Source organism: Budorcas taxicolor, chromosome 12, assembly GCF_023091745.1.
Source record: "Budorcas taxicolor isolate Tak-1 chromosome 12, Takin1.1, whole genome shotgun sequence".
NCBI lineage: Eukaryota > Metazoa > Chordata > Mammalia > Artiodactyla > Bovidae > Budorcas > Budorcas taxicolor.
This window is the reverse complement of record NC_068921.1, coordinates 77,123,387-77,145,053: the sequence shown is the minus strand read 5'-3', so window position 1 is coordinate 77,145,053 and position 21,667 is coordinate 77,123,387. Positions and strand designations below refer to the sequence as shown.

Here is a 21,667-nt window from a genome sequence, read left to right as displayed (position 1 = left end):
AAAGAAGAATTAGCTTGTTTTAGAGCAGTGAAGAAACAATATCTAAAAATTAGAAATCAGCAGGCCTGAGATATCTTTTTAAAAACAACTTAAGGTCTTTATTAAAGTCATATTCTCCCATAAAACATGTCAATTCACCATCAAAAACTATTTATCCATGTGAACAGGAAACCACAAGAGGGATGATATCCACACCTCATGTCTCTACTATTTTCTGCTCCCGCTGAGGATTAGGAAATGTCCAGTTATTCTGAGTCCAGTATTAATCTCATCTTAGTCATTTACTACGGATCCTGGACTATTTAGGGATTTGTGAGGTTCAAAATAAGATTTGGAAATTTTCCTTGGTAGCAAAGACCTAGATGGCAAAACAAGACATGTAAAATCATTTGTCAACAACAAATTATTTTCTGTTCAGTGCTGTCGCTTCAGTCGTGTCTGACTCTTTGCGACCTCATGGACTGTAGCTCCCTGGGCCCCTCTGTCCATGGGATTATCCAGGGAAGAATACTGGCGCAGGTTGTCACGCCCTCCTCTAGGGGATCCTCCCAACCCAGGGACTGAACCCACATCTCTTATGCCTCCTGCATTGACAGGCAAGTTCTTTACCACTGACCCACCAGGGAAGTTCCCCTATTTTATGTTCAGAAGAGGTAAGACACTGTTAGGCAACGGGGTAATATACAATAAGACAATTGCAACATAGTGCCCCCAAAGGAGGTGATGCAGCAATAGACCTGTGAAAACACACAACCCAGAAGAGAAGACTCCTTGACAAGAATTTAAGAAGCCAAATATTAAACAACAGAGAGACAGGAAGAAACTGGTAGAAGGTGGTGACATTACAGTCATGAACTCAATGTAATTTTTGAGCTATAACTGAAAATAATGTAATAGTAAGGTATTCTACTCAAAGTCTTATGCCAAGTAAGTCGTTAAATTTCGGACAGCACATATTTTTATGCTGTCATCATGCCATGGAGAAATGAGAACTAGCGATTTGAAAAGGAGAGAAAAAAATATTCCACATAGATGATATTAAATAATATCAAAAAGCCCAGTCTGTCATCCCCACTTTCTTATTGTGCCTGTGACTCTAATTAGGGTAAGTTATGGGATGCCAGGAACTGGAAGAAAAAGTAAAAAAAAAAAACCATTCAGTCAAAACTTGGCATTCCTGGGAAAATCAAAAGTGATCAAGTTGATGGCTTGCAACCCCTCACTTTTTCCAGCCTGGGTATGAAATATCCACTAATGTTCTCTCACATTGTTTAACCCATTAGAGTACTTATTCCTCTGTTCAACTTTTGTCTAGAACACATTTCTTTAAATTTATAATCTTTAGTTGACTAATGTTTGAAACAGAACAACCTTCCTTATCAGTTCAGTTCAGTTCAGTTCAGTCACTCAGTCATGTCCGACTCTTTGCGACCCCATGAATCGCAGCACGCCAGGCCTCCCTGTCCATCACCAACTCCCGGAGCTCACTCAGACTCACGTCCATCGAGTTAGTGATGCCATCCAGTCATCTCATCCTCTGTCGTCCCCTTCTCCTCCTGCCCCCAATCCCTCCCAGCATCAGAGTCTTTTCCAATTAGTTAACTCTTCGCATGAGGTGGCCAAAGTACTGGAGTTTCAGCTTTAGCATCATTCCTTCCAATGAAATGCCAGGGCTGATCTCCTTCATAATGGACTGGCTGGATCTCCTTGCAGTCCAAGGGACCTTCAAGAGTCTTCTCCAACACCACAGTTCAAAAGCATCAATTCTTCGGCTTTCTGCTTTCTTCACAGTCGAAATCTCACATCCATACACGACCACTGGAAAAACCATAGCCTTGACTAGACGGACCTTAGTCGGCAAAGTAATGTCGCTGCTTTTGAATATGCTATCTAGGTTGGTCATAACTTTTCTTCCAAGGAGTAAGCATCTTTTAATTTCATGGCTGCAGTCACCATCTGCAGTGATTTGGAGCCCCCAAAAATAAAAGTTTGACACTGTTTCCACTGTTTCCCCATCTATTTCCCATGAAGTAATGGGACCGGATGCCATGATCTTCGTTTTCTGAATGTTGAGCTTTAAGCCAACTTTTTCACTCTCCTCTTTCACTTTCATCAAGAGGCTTTTTAGTTCCTCTTCACTTTCTGCCATAAGGGTGGTGTCATCTGCATATCTGAGGTTATTGATATTTCTCCCGGCAATCTTGATTCCAGCTTGTGCTTCTTTCAGTCCAGCGTTTCTCATGATGTACTCCGCACAGAAGTTAAATAAGCAGGGTGACAATATACAGCCTTGACGTACTCCTTTTCCTATTTGGAACCAGTCTGTTGTTCGATGTCCAGTTCTAACGGTTGCTTCCTGACCTGCATACAGATTTCTCAAGAGGCAGGTCAGGTGGTCTGCTATTCCCATCTCTTTCAGAATTTTCCACAGTTTATTGTGATCCACACAGTCAAAGGCTTTGGCACAGTCAATAAAGCAGAAATAGATGTTTTTCTGGAACTCTCTTGCTTTTTTTCCCCATGATCCAGCGGATGTTGGCAATTTGATCTCAAAATAAAATTCTCCAAGGTTTTTAAAACAAGACGAAGCTCCTGGTATGAGAAGATTGCTTTAAAAACAAAAAAAACAACGCCTCAGGTCCTAGTGCTGTTGGCAAGTTTTTCCCCACCTTTACCATCCTTTCACTGGACGTCTGCCTGGGACTCTAAGTAAGGCTGACTGACTGGGCTTCCCTGGTGGCTCAGCGATAGAGAATCCACCTGCCAACTCAAGAGACACAAGAGCTGCAGGTCTGATCATTGGAAAAATCCCCTGGAGAAGGAAATGGCAACCCACTCCAGTATTCTTGCCTGGAAAGGTCCATGTAGCCCTGGAGGGCTACAGTCCACAGGGTCGCAAAAGAGTCAGACGTGACTTGGCAACTAAACCATCACTAGAGGAGAGCTGTAACCCAGACTCAACTGAGAGAAAGGTCTAGCCTTGTATCAGAGGTAGAGTCAGTACAATGTGTAAACAGAATGTGGATGAAGGGAGCCTCTAGGGCTTGGTGCTTTCCCACTCAGTTATGAATCCCAAGTCTGACTGCATTTCTTGGCCAACACACTATGTTGAGCTACACAAGAGACACAGTATATAATCCAGCCCCCTTTAAGCAAAACCTGCCCCTATACACAGTGGCATAATCTGATACTGTAAAGGTTGGTGAAATGACATCTTCATGATGTAAATATCATGAGTCATATAATGAAGAATTTTATATAGTTTTTCACCTACAGCTTCTTTAATAAAAAATTCATAGACTGTAATGACTGATAGAGAAAGAAATGTAAAAAGAAAGGAAAAGTGAAATATTTCTAGAGAAATGTCCAATTCCTAATTTGGTGGTGCTAACCAGAATCTCCTAACAGAGCTCCCTACCAATACAGTTGTTCCCATCAAACTATAAAGAGGTCACCAAAATTCTTTAATATATACATATGATCACTTCTCTCTCCTACCTAACATGGTAAGGGTTTACATTGATGAGTAAGCCATACATGTAAGAACCATGCATGCTAAGTCACTTCAGTCATGTCCAACTCTTTCTAGGATCAGGAACAAGGCAAGGATGTCCTTTCTTACCCCTCCTATTCAACATCTTACTATAGGTCAAAGCTTATGCAATAAGACAAGAAAAAGGTAAACAAATTGAGAAGGAAGAAATGTCATTAGCAGGAAATAAGATCATCTATGAAGAAAATCTCAAAGAATCAAGAACCACAACCACCACCACCAAAAAAAACCCAAACAAACAAACAAAAACCTTCTAAGACTAATGTAATTACAAGTTGAATTGCATTCCCACATACCAGCAATGGAAACACTTGAAGTTAAAAACAATACCATTTACATTAGTACCCCAAAGAACAAAACACTTAGGCATAAATCTACAAAATATGAATAGTATCTATATGCAGAAAACTACAAAGTTCTGATGAATGAAATTAAGGAAGATCTAACTCAATAAACAGTGGAAACAGTGTCAGACTTTATTTTTGGGGGCTCCAAAATCACTGCAGATGGTGACTGCAGCCATGAAATTAAAAGACACTTACTCCTTGGAAGAAAAGATATGACCAACCTAGATAGCATACTGAAAAGCAGAGACATTACCTTGCCAACAAAGGTCCGTCTAGTCAAGGCTATGGTTTTTCCTGTACTCATGTATGGATGTGAGAGTTGGACTGTGAAGAAAGCTGAGCACCGAAGAATTGATGCTATTGAACTGGGGTGTTGAAGAAGACTCCTGAGGGTCCCTTGGACTGCAAGGAGATCCAACCAGTCCATTATGAAGGATATCAGTCCTGGGTGTTCTTTGGCAGGAATGATGCTAAAGCTGAAGCTCCAGTACTTTGGCCACCTCATCAAAGAGTTGACTCATTGGAAAAGACTCTGATGCTGGGAGAGATTGGGGGCAGGAGGAGAAGGGGACAACAGAGGATGAGATGACTGGATGGCATCACCAACTCGATGGACATGAGTCTGAGTGAACTCCGGGAGTTGGTGATGGACAAGGAGGCCTGGCGTGCTGCGATTCATGGGGTCGCAAAGAGTTGGACACGACTGAGCGACTGAACTGAAGTGAACTAAATAAATGGAGAAAAATTCCACATGCCTGAACTCAATATTGTTGAGATACCAATTATCCCTAAATTGATCTATAGATTCAAAGCAATATCAACCAAAACTCCATTAAGCTATTATGTATATATCAACAGACTGATTTTAACATTTATATACAAAAGTAAGAGACCTATAATGGTCAACACAGTATTAAAAGAGGACAACAAATTCAAAAGACTGACATTACCCAACTTTAAGGCTGACTATAAAGCTACAGTAATAAAATCACCAAGATATTGGTAAAAGAATAGTCAAATCAATCAATGGAATAGCATGGAAAGTGTGGAGAAAAAACTCACACAAACACAGTGAATGATCTTTGACGAGAAAGCAAAAGCAACTCAATAGAGAAAAGATAATCACTTCCAACAAATGTTGCTAGAACAACTGGAAATCCGTGGGCAAAAAGTGAATCTAGACAAAGTCCTTCACATTTCACAAAAGTTAACCCTAAGTGGATTGTAGACCTAACTATATAATACTAAACAATAAAATGTCTAGAAGATAAATAAGAGAAAAGTTAAGTGACCTTTGGTTTGGCAAACATTAATGAATAGCGATTGAGCATGTGAAAATATGCTCGACAGTATTAAGGAAACAGAAATCAAAATCACAATGAAATATAACTACATATCCATTAGAATGACAAAAACTAGAAAGACAAGTATTCACAAGGATGGAGTAAGCAGGTAACTAGAACTCTTGAAACACTGCTGGTGGAAGTGTAAAATGAAGGAAGCAATGTTTTTTAAAAGAACAGAAATAAAATCTATACCTTAATTGTAGTGACATGTACTAAAATTCTCTAACCTATACACTTAGAATAGTTAAGATTTCGTTCTTCATAAAGCATTCCTGCATAAAAATCATTTTTATGAAGGAGCCGGACAAAAAGAACAGACTGCCTACAAAGGAGTAACAAAAACGAGACTGACAAGTCTCTCTTCAACAGCTGCAGAGCACCGTACAGCACAAATGCTGCAGCTCGAGGCTAACAGAAGACTACTACCAACCTCGCCCTGCGCCCCCACCACAGCCACCTGTTAACAAAGAACTGAATCAGTTCAGCTCAGTCGCTCAGTCGTGTCCGACTCTGCAGCCCCATGAATCGCAGCACACCAGGCCTCCTTGTCCATCACCAACTCCCGGAGTTCACTCAGACTCACGTCCATCGAGTCAGTGATGCCATCCAGCCATCTCATCCTGGGTCGTCCCCTTCTCCTCCTGCCCCCAATCCCTCCCAGCATCAGAGTCTCTTCCAGTGAGTCAACTCTTCCCATGAGGTAGCCAAAGTACTGGAGTTGCAGCTTCAGCATCAGTCCTTCCAATGAACACCCAGGACTGATCTCCTTTAGGATGGACTGGTTGGATCTCCTTGCAGTCCAAGGGACTCTCAAGAGTCTTCTCCAACACCACAGTTCAAAAGCATCAATTCTTCGGTGCTCAGCTTTCTTCACAGTCCAACTCTCACATCCATACATGACCACCGGAAAAGCCAATGTGAATAGTCCCATCTAAACAAAAACTGAGTTAACTACCTGGAGAAACTTCTATGGGGTAAATTCCAGGAAAAACAGAAATAATCCCATTTGTAAAGTCAGGGATGGAAGAAGGAACAATGAACAAAGAAAATAAATATCTGAGTAAAGGTACATAAATATTAGCTATTTATAGCCCAGTAATAATGCCTAATTAGTGGGGTAAACAATTAAGGAAATAGAATACAAGAAAGCATATAAGGAGGAAATCTTTGGTAGCAGAGAAAACTGTAGCTTGAATTTTAAAGTAAGTAAACATTTTAAAAAGTTTAGGATACTGAGGAATACCTGAAGAACTGTCTCCAAATTCAAATTTCTACAGTAAACCCTGAAATAGAAATAAGCGTAAAATTTGTATCACAGTGGAAAGGAGTGGGGGGGATGGGAATGGAATAAAGAAGAGAAATTTTAAAGGCAATCATTATCAAAGAGAAGTCATGAAAGGAGAGAAAGTAGAATCCAAGAAGTGGAACAAAAAGAAAAAGAAGATAATATAAATAAATCAGAAAGCAGTCAACACAATAAATGTACATCAACTGAAATCTATGGTTAAAAGACAATGCCAGTCTTGAATAGAAAAAGAAAAACATCAGTATATACACTTAAAAGAGAGATACCTCAATCAATAGACTACTGGCTGACTGGAAAAAAAAAGAACATAAGAAAACACCAAAATAACCTGGTTTAGTCATAACAATACTGATAAAATGAAATTAGAAAGCAAACTCAGAAAAAGCCATACATTTTGATAAAAATTAAAATTAGCCAAGAAGACACATTACACTGCTATATTACCCATTAACTTCCTGGCAAGCAAGAAAACGTCACTAATCCACTCTCTCAAAAACTGATCAAATAGCCAAAAACATCACTAGAAGATGTGAACATCCCAATAGGCAGACTTGACCCATTGGTCATCTATAAAACATGGCCTACAATAATGTGAAAATACACACTGTTCAGGTACACATGGAAGATATATTCAAAGTGATTTACTCCTTGGCCATAAAGCAATTCTCATCAAATTAGAAAGTTTCTAAATAAGAAAGATGATATTCACTGATCAGAAAGCAATTAACTTCGAAATATAACAAAAAGTCGAAACTGTTAACGTATTCCTAAATAACCTGATTCAAAAATTGTAACAGAACTCTGAAAATACTCAGAAATGAACAACTGTGGAAAATACATATTAAAATTATGAAACAGAGCTCTGTCCATCTCACCACTTTAGGACATTCTTCCAGCTGCTGGAAGTATCATCAACCAAAAGCTGACTTATCCTCAGCTTGTATTACTCCTTCCAAGGGGCAGCCTGCACCCAAGGCTTAGTTAACACAGGTGTTTAACAGTTCAATCTTATTGCCTCAATTTGAGACAGCTATTTAATATAAAAGATCAGCCAATACTGGGCTTTCCTGATAGCTCCGTTGGTAAAGAATCCGCTTACAATGCAGGAGACCTGGGTTTGGTCCCTGGGTTGGGAAGGTCCCCTGCAGAAGGGAAAGGCTACCCACTCCAGTATTTTGGCCTGGAGAATTCCATGGACTGTATAGTCCATGGGGTTGCAGAGAGTCACGACTGAATGACTTTCACTTTTCAATACACAGGACTCTCTGCAGTAAGAGCTAAGGCCGTTGCTGAGTCTGAGTCTCAACTCAATTCAAATCCCCCTTCAGTCCACAATTTCTTTCACTCCCTCATGTGCACTGGTCCCAAGAATATTCCCCAATAAAATTCCAGGGTCTGCTTTAAGACAGGTATCCAGTCTGTGACAGAGGAGCCATCTGGAAGGCTATTTCAGTGACCTAGGCAAAAGATGACACTAGCTTGAACAAATGGAACCACAGGATAAATGGAGAAAAGGGGATGAATTCAAGATTTAGGACATGATGACGATGATATACAAACTGCAAAACCAAACAATGCAATATAGTAGTGAATGCTGAATTACAGAGAACTGCTGATCAAAATCGAGACCCCTCTACTTCCTGCCTCCATGATCCGTGCCACTGTGGCTGGTAGAACCTCCATCAGCCTCATACCCGGACAAGGCTGGCATAGAACAGAACTCCAATGCACCCCACAGTCTTACCAAAGGGAAGTGAACATGGAGGATGAGGAAAATCTTTGCTGTTTAAGGTTACAGGGCAGGGGCAATAAAAAGGTGTAACACTACAGCTCTGATAAATGAATAACAGTTGCACAGACTCAAATAAGAATTACCACATTACTAAGCTTTCCAAGGAAATAATTCAAAATTTACTAGGCAATTTGGCTGCCATGCAACACTTGGCTACACTGAAAAGTTCCTACTGTGAAGACAAATAAGGAGATAGTTCAAACAATTTGGAAAAATAAATTCCATCATCAATGCGTTTCCCATATTGTTATTTGGTCATAATTTTCCACTTTTTTGTTGTTGCCTTTTAATTACGAGTTATAGTTACATCAGTCATTATCAATTTAGTATTGGTATATCTTCAGAATAGCACACTTCAGACTGAAGTGATAGATATTTATATTTCTCTAGGGCCTATAATTATCCAGTAATTAGAACATAAATATATATGTGTTGCAGTCCAACTATGAATTATTCATATCTCTACTACTACTGCAGATGAACAAAATCTCTAAAAAAGGTACCTAGAGGTGCTCTTTATTATCACTGAGCTTTTGCCACTGGAAAATGAAAAAGTGTAAAGTGGGCACAGGACATTTTGCCTTTCCTGAGATGGCTATGCACACATGAACACACGGATATCTATACAAATACACTGAGTTTAAATAAGAATGAACCGGTAGTATACACATAAAGATTTAATCAAGCTGTGTTATAAGGAAGTAAACCAATATATAACAGTACTTGTTTAAATATGGCAAAGAGAGGCAATTAGTTTTTGTTTTTTTTTTCCTTGGGAAAACTGATCTGGGCTACCTTTCCTCTACTCAGGCAAATAAAAAATACTAGATCCCTAACTCTGATTCAGGGATCAGAAATAAAGCATGGTTCAGTGTCTAGACTGCAGCAGAATGAGCTGACAGAAAGTTTCCAAACAAAACCCAAAGACTTAATGTCTTCACATTAGTGTCTGAACATTATGTAGAGTCTTTTGCAATAGACTGATAGAAAAAAGAAAAGGTATGCAAGAACGAACAACAATAAAACAACAAGAGAGACACTGAGGACAAATATAGCATGGCAAAATGCAGAGGGAGAACCTGTGAAATAATGCTGAAACCCAAAGTGTGTATATTGGAGCAACGAAAGAAAATATAAGGACCCAACTGACGAAGAAAAGAGAGAACGGATGGAGAACACGGACCACCATTGTAACCTCAAATGACCACAAGACTTCAATAATATGAAAACTGCAAAATAAAAACCTCATTCTTTCATACTTTATGAGAATGAGAATAACACTATTTTCTTCAACATAATTTTTCCTTAGGCATTTCTTAGGAAATCTCCTAATTAAATAAATGAATATTAAATATCTCTTCTACTGAGGACCAAATTGGAAAATGAATTAACAGGATATTAAGATTGGGAAAAAGATACAAATTGCAATATTTTTTCAAATGCTTCCTTGACATATCTTTAACCACAAAGTCATACACAACATGTGAAGTTTTCTAAGCAGCATGAAAGAAAGAAAAGATTTGAGGGCTTAGCTAAGTATTTCTATCCTTCGTTAGCACGAACAATTTGTTCTTCTATATTAAAAAAACAAGAGCAACTTTTTTAAACGTTATACCATGCCAAAAGGAAAATTAGCCAAAGGAAAGGAAAAAATAGCCAGGGCAGAGAAGAAAACAATATGGTTCCTACATACTTATCAGAGACAGGAGCCAAGGTGGTAGGAAGACTAATATCAAGAAGAAATTTATGGGAGAGCCTAACCTGCAGAGAACGTAAGATATAACATCATAGGTTAGTGTGAAGCCAAGAAGGTTCATTCAAAGACTCTCATACATTTGAATCTTAAAACTTCCATTAGTCCTGCCTAATGAATCCAACGACAGCCTAAATGGATTGACGTGCTCTAGTCATTAACAATCACATACTGAGTTTACTTAAATAAACCTACCTTTCTTTTTTCTTTTTAGTTCTCTGTTAGCTGAGAGTTTATCCTGGCTTACTTAATATTGCTACTCTTCCCAGATATCTCCACTACAAACTTGGAAATGAAGGAGGGGAAATGAGAAAAAACATTGTCAAATCATGATTTATAAACATTGTGAAAAAAAAAAAAACAACTTTAAAATGTGGGTCTACTTACTTCATTTCCATACTTATACAGACATCTCTATTTGGATTCACTCACTGAATAACCATTCACTGAATACAAACTTATGTGATGATCACTGTCTTAAGTACTAGAAATCTTCCACATTGTAGGCAGATTCTTTACCATCTGAGCCACCAGGGAAGCCCAAGAATACTGGAGTGGGCAGCCTATCCCTTCTCCAGCAGATCTTGCTGACCCAGGAATCGAACTGGGGACTCCTGCATTGCAGGCGGATGTTTTACCAGCTGGGCTACCAAGCAAGCCATTAGAAACCAGAAATACAAACTAACCCCTGGTCAATTTTACTATAAAGTACTAAGCAAATGACCATAAACCAATCATTTTCAAAGAAAGAATTTACTTAACGCAGAGAAAACCCCACACTATTTTTAGAGAAGAGCAACCTATCAAGGTAATTGAGTACAAGAGACAAGAGAGTATTTCCATATCAGACTAAATCCTGGGATTCTGCAGGGAAAGGGACAAACTTTATGAGATACTGTTCCAGCTTGATACTATTTTCTCTTTTCCATCTCTTTAAAACTCAATTCTTTATATCTCAATCATTCACTCTTCCATTTAACAAGAGAATTACTTGAGACAAATGTGTATACTTTTACTATTGGGTAGAGTGTCCTATATATGTCTATAAAGTTTCATTGGTTTAAACTGTTACAATCTTTACTTCTTCACTGATCCTCTCTATGGATGCTCTTACTCATTATTTAAACTGTACTACTGAAGTCCCCAACTATTATTGTATAACTATCTATTTCTCTTTTCAAGTCTGTCAATACTTACTTCATATATTTTCAGTATCAGCTGTTTGGTGCATATATGTTTATAACAGTCAATACATAATGTCTTTTATCTCTTTTGACAGTTTTAGACTTAAAGTCTATTTTGTCCGATAGACAAAATATGTTTTAGAATAGCCACCCCAGTTCTCTTTTGATTACTATTTGCATGGGATATCTATTTCTATCCTTTTGCTTTCAATCTATCTCTGTGTCTAGATCTAAAATGAGTTTCTTAGAGACAGCATATAGTTGGATGTGTTTTTATCCATTCTGCCAATATCTGCCACAGTGAGATATCATTTCACACACACTAGGATGGCCATAATATTAAAAAAAAAAAAAAAAGGAAAATAACAAGTATTGGCAATGATGGGAAGAAACTGGAAACCTCATACACTGCTGGTAGGAATGTAAGATGATTCAGCCACTGGGGAAAACAGATTGGCAGTTCCTCAAAAAGTTACCCATAGAATTACCATGTAAACCAGCAGTTCCACAACTAGGTATATACCAAGATAGTTGAAAACATATACACAAACATGCATAAGTATGCACATTCACGGCAGCACTATCTACAACAGTCAGTATATGGAAACAACCCAAATGTCCACCCGTGGCTAAACGAATAAATAAAATGCACTATAAACACACAATGGAATACTATTTGGGCTTCCCTGGTGGCTTAGCTGGCAATGAATCTACCTGCAATGCAGGAAACCCCAGTTTGACTCCTGGGTGGGGAAGATCCCCTGAAGAAGGGAACGGCTACCCACTCCAGTATTCTGGAACAGGAGGGAATATTATTTGGTCATAAAAAGAATGAAGTACCAATATACATATAGAGGAACTTTGAAAATATAATGCTAAGTGAACACAGAAGGTCATATGTTTTATGATTCCATTTATATGAAATATCCAGAATAGATAAATCCACTGAAACAGAAAGCAAATTGGTGATTGCCAAGGGCTGGAATATAAGGAGTGACTGTTACTGGATAGCTGGGGAGGAAATGGCAACACACTCCAGCATTCTTCCCTAGAGAATCCCATGGACAGAGGAGCCTGGCGGGCTATAGTCCATGGGGTTAAAAAAGAGTCGGACGTGACTGAGCACATGCCCTCATGCACACACACACACAGGAATGAACACAGAGTTTCTTTTGGGGGTACTGAAAATGTTCTGGCATTAGAGTGGTAGGTGGTGGTGGTGTTCACTCACTTAGTCATGTCTGGCTCTTTGAGACCCCATGAACAGAAACACGTCGGGCCTGCCTGTCCTTCATCATCTCTTGGTCCTTGCTCAAACTCATATCCATCAAGTCAGTGATGCCATACAACCATCTTGTCCTTGGTCATCACTTTCTCCTCCTGTGTTCAATCTTCCCAAGCCTCAGGGTCTTCTCTGATGAGTTGGCTCTTCATATCAGGTGGCCAAAGTATTGGAGCTTCCGCTTCAGTCCTTCCAGTGAATATTCAGCACTGATGTCCTTGAGGATGGACTGGTTAGATCTCCTTGCAGTCCAAGGGACTCTCAAGAGTCTTCTCCAACACCACAATTCAAAAGCATCAATTCTTCAATGCTCAGCCTTCTTTATGGTCCAGCACTCACATCCATACATGACTACAGGAAAAACCACAGCTTTGACTAGACAGACCTTTGCGGGCAAAGCAATGTCTCTGCTATTTAGCAGGCTGTCTAAGTTTGTCACAGCTTTCATTCCAAGGAGCAAGCGTCTTTTAATTTCATGCCTGCACTCACCATCTGCAGTGACTTTGGACCCAAGAAAATAAAGTCTCTTACTGTTTCCCCATCTATTTGCCATGAAATGATGGGACTGGATGCTGGATATTAGTTTTCTGAATGTTGAGTTTTAGGCCAGCTTTTCACTCTCCTCTTTCACCTTCATCAAGAGGCTCTTTGGTTCCTCTTCAGTGGTGAAGATTCACTAATTCTCTGAATATACTAAAAACCACTGGACTATACACGTTGAAAGGCTGGATTTTATACTATCTAAATTTTATCCCAATTTTTACAAATCTAATATTTACTATTTGAGGAATCAGTGAATTAAAATGGACTGGAACGGGTGAATTTAACTCAGATGACCATTATATCTACTACTGTGGGCAAGAATCCCTTTCAAGAAATGGAGTAGCCATCATGGTCAACAAAAGAGTCCAAAATGCAGCATCTGGATGCAATCTCAAAAACGACAGAATGATCTCTTTGTTTCCAAGGCAAACCATTCAATATCATGGTAATCCAAGTCTATGTCCCAACCAGTAATGCTGAAGAAGCTGAAGCTGAACAGTTCTATGAAGACCTACAAGACCTTCTAGAACTAATACTCAAAAAAGATGTCCTCTTCATTATAGGGGACTGGAATGCAAAAGTAGAAAGTCAAGAAACACCTAGAGTAACAGGCAAGTTTGGTCTTGGGAGTACAGAATGAAGCAGGGCAAAGGCTAATAGTGCTTTGCCAAGAGAATGCACTGGTCATAGCAAACACCCTCTTCCAACAACACAAGAGAAGACTCTACATGTGGACATCACCAGATGGTCAATACGGAAATCAGACTGATTATATTCTTGCAGTCAAAGATGGAGAAGTTCTATACAGGCAGAAAAACAAGACAGGGAGCTGACTGTGGCTCACATCATGAACTCCTTATTGACAAATTCAGACTTAAATTGAAGAAAGTAGGGAAAACCACTATTAGACCATTCAGGTATGACTTTAATCAAACCCCTTACGATTATACAGTGGAAGTGACAAATAGACTCAAGGGATTAGATATGATAGAGTGCCTGATGAACTACGGACGGAGATTCATGACACTATACACGAGACAGGGATCAAGACCATCCCCAAGAAAAACAAATGCCAAAGAGAAAAATGGCTGTCTGAGGAGGCCTTAGAGATAGCTGTGAAAAGAAGAGAAGCGAAAAGCAAAGGAGAAAAGGAAAGATATAAGCATCTGAATACAGAGTGCCAAAGAATACCAAGGAGAGATAAGAAAGTTTTCCTCAGTGATCAGTGCAAAGAAACAGAGGAAAACAATAGAATCAGAGAGACTAGAGATCTCTTCAAGAAAATGAGAGATACCAAGGGAATATTTCATGCAAAGATAGGCACAATAAAGGATAGAAATGGTATGGACCTAACAGAAGCAGAAGATATTAAGAGGTGGCAAGAATACACAGAAAGAAAGAAAGAAAGTGAAGTCGCTCAGTCATGTCTGACTCTTTGCGACCCCATGGACTGTAGCCTACCAGTCTTCTCCGTCCATGGGATTCTCCAGGCAAGAATACTGGAGTGGGTTACCATTTCGTTCTCCAGGGGATACACAGAAGAACTATACAAAAAAGATCTTCATGACCCAAATAATCACGATGGTGTGATCACTCACCTAGAGCCAGACATTTTGGAACGTGAAGTGAAGTAGGCCTTAGGAAGCATCACTACGAACAAAGCTGGTGGAGGTGATGGAATTTCAGTTGAGCTCTTTCAAATCCTAAAAGATGATGCTGTGAAAGTGTTGCACTCAATATGCCAGCAAATTTGGAAAACTCAGCAGTGGCCACAGGACTGAAAAAGGTCAGTTTTCATTCCAATCCCAAAGAAAGGCAACACCAAAGAATGTTCAAACTGCGGCACAACTGCACTCATCTCACACGCTAGTAAAGTAATGCTCAAAATTCTCCAAGCCAGGCTTCAACAGTACGTGAACCATGAACTTCCAGATGTTCAAGCTGGATTTAGAAAAGGCAGAGGAACCAGAGATCAAATTGCCAACATCCACTGGATCACATAAAAAGCAAGAGAATTCCAGAAAAACATCTACTTCTGCTTTATTCACTATGCCAAAGTTTTTGACTGTGTGGATCACCACAAACTATGGAAAATTCTTAAAAGAGATGGGAATACCAGACCACCTGACCTGCCTCTTGAGACATCTGTATGCAATCAGGAAGCAACAGTTAGAACTGGACATGGAACAACAGACTGGTTCCAAATCAGGAAAGGAGTACATCAAGGCTGTATACTGTCACCCTGCTTATTTAACTTATATGCAGGGTACATCATGAGAAACGCTGGGCTGGAGGAAGCACAAGCTGGAAATCAGGATTGCCTGGAGAAATATCAATAACCTCAATATGCAGATGACACCACCCTTATGGCAGAAAGTGAAGAAGAACTAAAGAACCTCTTGATGAAAGTGAAAGTGGAGAGTGATAATTTGGCTCAAAGCTCAACATTCAGAAAACAAAGATTATGGCATCTGGTCCCATCACCTCATGGCAAATAGATGGGGAAACTGTGGAAAGAGTGACAGACTTTATTTTTGGGGCTCCAAAATCACTGCAGATGGTGACTGCAGCCATGAAATTAAAAGACGCTTACTCCTTGGAAGAAAAGTGATGATCAACCTAGACAGCATATTGAAAAGCAGAGACATTACTTTGCCAACAAAGTTCCGTCTAGTCAAAGCTATGGTTTTGCTAGTAGTCACATGTGGATGTGAGAGTTGGACTTTAAAGAAAGCTGAGCACTGAAGAATTGATGTTTTTGTTTTTTTTTGAATTGATGTTTTTGAACTGTGGTGTTGGAGAAGACTCTTGAGAGTCCCTTGGACTGCAAGGAGATCCAACCAGTCCATCTTAAAGGAAATCAGTCCTGAATACTCATTGGAAGGACTGATGCTGTGGCTGAAACTCCAATACTTTGGTCACCTGATGCGAAGAACTGACTCATTTGAAAAGACCCTGATGCTGGAAAGATTGAGGGCAGGAGGAGAAGGGGACGACAGAGGATGAGATGGCTGGATGGCATCACCGACTCAATGGACATGGGTTTGAGTAAACTCCAGGGGTTGGTGATGGACAGGGAGGTCTGGCATGCTGTAGTCCATTGGCTCGCAAAGAGTTGGACACGACTGAGCGACTGAACAGAATATTTGGTATAAAAACTGAGAACAGGTTGTCTCTAAACCTGGTTGTGGGGGGAGTGAGGACCAAGCACTGAGTACGAAGGAACTTTCTAGGGTGACGGTAACGTTCAACATCTTGGTGGTGTTTGGGGTATGCATATATCAAAATCAACAAATACACACTTCGTATGTGTTCACGTTAACTGTATACAAAGTTTGCCTTAAAATAATCAAATTGTAATACAAATCCTGAATTAAGTTAATGACATGTGTACTCAAGTATTTGGCCACCTCATGGAAGAGTTGACTCATTGGAAAAGACTCTGGTGCTAGGAGGGATTGGGGGCAGGAGGAGAAGGGGATGATCGAGGATGAGATGGCTGGATGGCATCACGGACTCGATGGACGTTGAGTCTGAGTGAACTCCGGGAGATAGTGATGAACAGGGAGGCCTGGCGTGCTGCGATTCATGGGGTCGCAAAGAGTCGGACACAACTGAGCGACTGAACTGAACTGAACTGAACTCAAGTATTTCGTAGGATGCATACTGGTATTTACAACGTACTATGAAATATACCAAAATTTAAATAGTTTAACAAACAAATAAGCAATAAAGCAAATTTAGCAAAAGATTAATAATGGAGTTTTGGTGTTGGGAATATAAGTACACGGGGCTTCCCTGGTAGCTCAGTTGGTAAAGAATCTGCCTGCAATGCAGGAGACCCTGTTTCAATTCCTAGGTCAGAAAGTTCCCTGGAGAAGGGATAGGCTACCCACTCCAGTATCCCTGGGCTCCCCTGCTGTGGCTCATACAGTAAAGAATCTGCATGCAATGTGGGAGACCCAGGTTTGATCCCTGGGTTGGGAAGATCTGGAGAAGGGCATTGCAACCCACTCCAGCATTCTTGCCTGAAGAATCCCCATGGACAGAGGAGCCTGGCGGGCACCAGTCCATGGGGGTCTCAAAGAGTCGGACACAGGTGAGCAAAGCATAGCACCTATAGGAATACACTGTAAAATTCTTTTAAAATATTGTCTGATTGAAAATTTTCAAAATAATACACCAGGAAAAAGTTAACAAGCAAGAAAAATATCCAAAAGTCATGAGTACTTTGCAGAGATTTAGAACATGGTTATAAAACAGAATGACTGACTGGAAATGTTAGACTGTCTTCTCTTGAATACATGACACTTAAGCCAAGATATGAAAGATGTCAGCAAGAGTGTTCTAGGCTTCCCACCCTATCCCAAAAAACTTATCCTAAGTTTGATGTGTTCAAAAAAGCTAGTGACTAAAGTATGGTAGTCAAGGAAGGGAGTAGCATAAAATGGGATTGGAGAGAAAGGCAGATGTCAAATCATTCCGGGTTTGTAGTCCCAACAAAGAATTTTCATTTTATCTAAGTGCAATGGAAAGACATTAATGGGTTTAAAGCAGGAATTGACTGGGTGGGATGAGATGGGGTGAGTCCTTATTATTTAGAGTTTTAAAATATCACACCAACTGCTATGTGAAGAATGGCTAGAGAAAATATTATCACAGTCCCCGCCAGAACAATGGTGATTTGGAGGAGAGTGTTGGTAGTCAAGACAGTGAGCAGTGAATATGGGAGATATTTTGAATGAAGAAGTGACCGAACCTATCGATAGCGTGACAACAGGATGACAGGGAAAGGGCGCCATGATAGAGCTCGGGCTTCAGCGTTGGCCACCAAGTATGTGACATCTACTCAGGCCTAGAAGCCCTGGGAGAAACAGGTCTGCAGTGTGATGACCTGAGGACCAAAAAATTTTCACTTACATTGGGTATGATTTTTAACTGTGAGAAAGACAGGCCAAATAATGGAATTAGAATAATCTGGAAGTTGTTAAAGACTGATTTGAAATTTACAATTTCTTTTTCTTTCAAGAATCAATTTTGGCCTGATTGTATTAAGGACCTTTGATCCAGATCAAACTGTAATGCAAATCAAGCTCACTGATTGCTGTCTTCTATCTCTGGGGTTAAAGATAAACTCGAGATCAATAGGTCTTGTATCTTCAAACTTAGAGAGGTCAAAGGGAAAATATCAGGAGTGAGGATGAGGGAGAAAAGGAAGGCCAAAAAAACAAGTACACAGAAGTAACATATTAAGTCTTAACTGTCTCTCAACCTGACAATGATAAGAGGCTATCTGACCCTTAAATTCCACATATAACATGCTTAAGTGCCTTGTACTATTTTACAAAAAGTGGCAACTCAAATTTTAGCCCACATCCTCTAATCCTATTAGTTTTACCAAAGTATCCTGAAAAATACATGGTCCCTGGAGCTAAATGAACCTAAATTTGAAGCAGCCCACCACTCAGTAGCTCTGTGACCTTGAGCAAATTACTTACCATTTCTAATCCTTTGTTTCTTAAATGTAAATGAAAATAATTAAGAGGAGAATTAGCATTAGAAATAACATTCACAAAAGTGCCTGCTACTGGGGAAAAAATGCTCCATAAACAAGAGCTACTATTATGCAAAAGACGCCTAATTCATCAATGCTCAAGGCAGCAGTTTCCTCCTTGGGCCGCACAGGAGAAAAGAAAAGAAGTACAGATGTGAGAGAGAAGGAAACCACAGAAAAGATCAATTTCATTTTCACCACATAACCCAGAAAGATAGTAAAACAAAGAAACCTATGAATAGTTATGACCATCCACAACTTACAAATGGACAGGTTTGAGAGGTTTGATTACATTTCAGTTGTTTAGAAAAGGGAACATATTTTACCAGGGAATCAATGTTCAGTTCAACTCTTGGACAAACTCACGAGAAGTCATTAAACTCAAAATGTAGTTAAAATGTGATATATCTCAATAAAATTAGTATAAAAGTGATGAATCGCCAAACAATACAGAAAACCCAGAAACTTTAATAGTATGTAATTTAACTTATTTTAGAAGCTGGCACTTGAGGGAAAAGGTTTTACGGGAGGTTTCAGGAGTGATTCAGAAGGGGCTTTCAGGGGAATTCCAAAAGCTTTATAAAATTGATGACCCTGCCCTGTTCTTTATTATGTTTTATTTCACCTCAAATTTTATGGCTTCCCTTTCTTTCAGCATAAGCAAAACGCTGCTGCTGCTGCTGCTAAGTTGCTTCAGTCGTGTCTGACTCTGTGCGACCCCATAGACAGGAGTCCACTAGGTTCCTCTGTCCCTGGGATTCTCCAGGCAAGAATACTGGGGTGGGTTGCCATTTCCTTCTCCAATAAGCAAAACACTAGCACTCTTATATTTAATAGCCATGATGGCAATCGTCCATTTCACACATGAGAAGAAGCAAGTGAGGAAGAATTAGAGGAAAGATAGGAAAGAGGAAGGCCCATAAAGGATGTGCCCAGATATTAAAAGAGCCTCAAATTGAAAATAACCTAAGTATAAAACTGAAGTGGCGGGGGGTGGGGCGGCACAGGGTGTGGTGAAGCACAGCATTAAAATATTAAAGGAAGAAAGCCAAGTGATGAGCACTGGTCAGAGTCCCGTTGTGATTAAGTGGTTATTTTAAAGGCTACAGTGTTGTTGTTGTTTTTTTAATTAAGTGGAAGACAAAACATGAAAAAGCAAGCTAAACAATCTGTCACTTACACAAAGGATATTTTTCAAGAGCTGAAGATTCACAATTTAAATTGTGACAAACCAGTATAATTCAAGATTTTATCCTAATCTCTTTGTATTTCTCAAAAATTCCTCCAAATATTCTGCTCTTTTTGTGTACATACTACTGTGATATTACTATTACATCCTATTACATAGATAATAATAATACCTAAACGAGAACTAGAAAGACGACCTTTGACATTTAGAAGTACATAACGGAATAAAATTATTTTAGGAGACTGTCTGCAAAAGCCAGCAGATAGGTTATAGCCTCTTAGGCTATGAGGAATACCAGTGATTTCAAACCACAGAGAGAGAAACTGTTGATTTTCTTAAAGACATAAACCCCAAAATAGGCCCATGTAGTTCAACTTATTCAGAATCTAGCAAATCTTCCTGTGAGGTACTGAAATGCTTTCTGATGAACCTGGAGAAATGATTAAATTAAGAGCTGTTACAGTCAGATAAAATAAGATTTTCTGGGGTCTGGTCTCAACTCCAGGACCTGTATCAGTCAAATCAGCCAAATAAATGCTCTCCGAATGAATAAAGTAACTCTAAACAATCAATCTAATGAGAAAACAGGACTAAAGAAATGTTAATGTGGGGTGCTGAAAAGCTTGGCTCTATCAGTTCAGGAATGCTAAGATGCTGGGAATTCCTAGCTATCAAACATTGTCTAATCTCTCTCCTATTCCTACAAATTTCTATCAAATGTAAACAAATATGAACTGATTAATACAACACTGCAGTTATTCAACAGTAGTACTAATCCATGATAATGGTAGGCCCTTGCATTTTCTTAATTACCAGGTACTAAAAATACACTAGTTGTCAAGAGTGCCAGGGATATTTTTGAAAATAAAAAGTCAGGAAGCACTGGCCCAGTGCAATTAAACATAAAACAGTCAAGTAAAACAGTCATTAAAATGTTCTTTAGTTTACCTTTTACTCCAATATAGAATATTCTGTTCTAATCTCTCACACTGTATTTTCTCTTTCCTAGCAAAATGATAAAGTTGATATTTAACATCTTAGGAAAAGGTAAAAACTTGAAGAGCCTTGTCAAAGAGGAAATCCTCATTTTAATCATGAGTGCCCTTAAGTAACTTGTGGTCAACTCCATATATATAAACTTACATTCCATCCAGTCTCAAGAACAATTAAGACAATTTTTTCTTTTAATTAGCCAGTGACTTCATTTTACAAAAGAACTATCATGAAGGTCAAACTACTCTTTAAAATTCACATTAATAATAGAATAGGGTGATGCTGCTGATAAACTCTTCCAGAGGAAAAACTCATCAGAAACCTGAAGCTATTAAAGTACGATTTGCTCTCTGGGAATTAGGTATTACGTGTTTACTCAACCATATCTGCTGGAAGACACAGAAACTCAACCAAAGTTAATTTAAGAACTTACCAATTTCCCTTGCAATTCTGACAGCTTCATCTGCATCCTGAAAAAGCAGGAAATGAGACTCAACATTAATCCTATCAGCCACTGCACAATGTCTTTAGGGCAGTCATATATTGCACTACTGTCTCCTCCGATTCATTTAATGTTCAATTTTACAACCTTCTAACTCTTTTCAGTCAGAGAAATGTAAAATTAATACCATAAGTGGAATGTAAATTCTACCTCATCATTATTATATTAAGAGACTCAAAGCAGTTGGAAATGAGCCGGCAGGAAGCACTACCAGAAATGCCAAATGATTCGGTGCAGTGGCTGGAATTTAAGGGCAGAAGTTAGATGTTTACAATCAATACTGAATCATAAATCAGATCATTAAAGCTTGTCCACAGCCAGCT

General features: G+C 39.2%; 1 protein-coding gene across 1 annotated transcript in view; it reads right to left on the bottom strand.

Annotated features, from left to right (window-relative positions):
* PCCA (propionyl-CoA carboxylase subunit alpha) overlaps nt 1-21,667 on the bottom strand; it is a 381,652-nt gene that overhangs the window by 231,245 nt on the left and 128,740 nt on the right. The window contains exon 8 of the mRNA XM_052649967.1: nt 21,276-21,312. Coding sequence (XP_052505927.1) covers nt 21,276-21,312 — 37 coding nt within the window. The remainder of the gene's footprint in view (nt 1-21,275; nt 21,313-21,667) is intronic.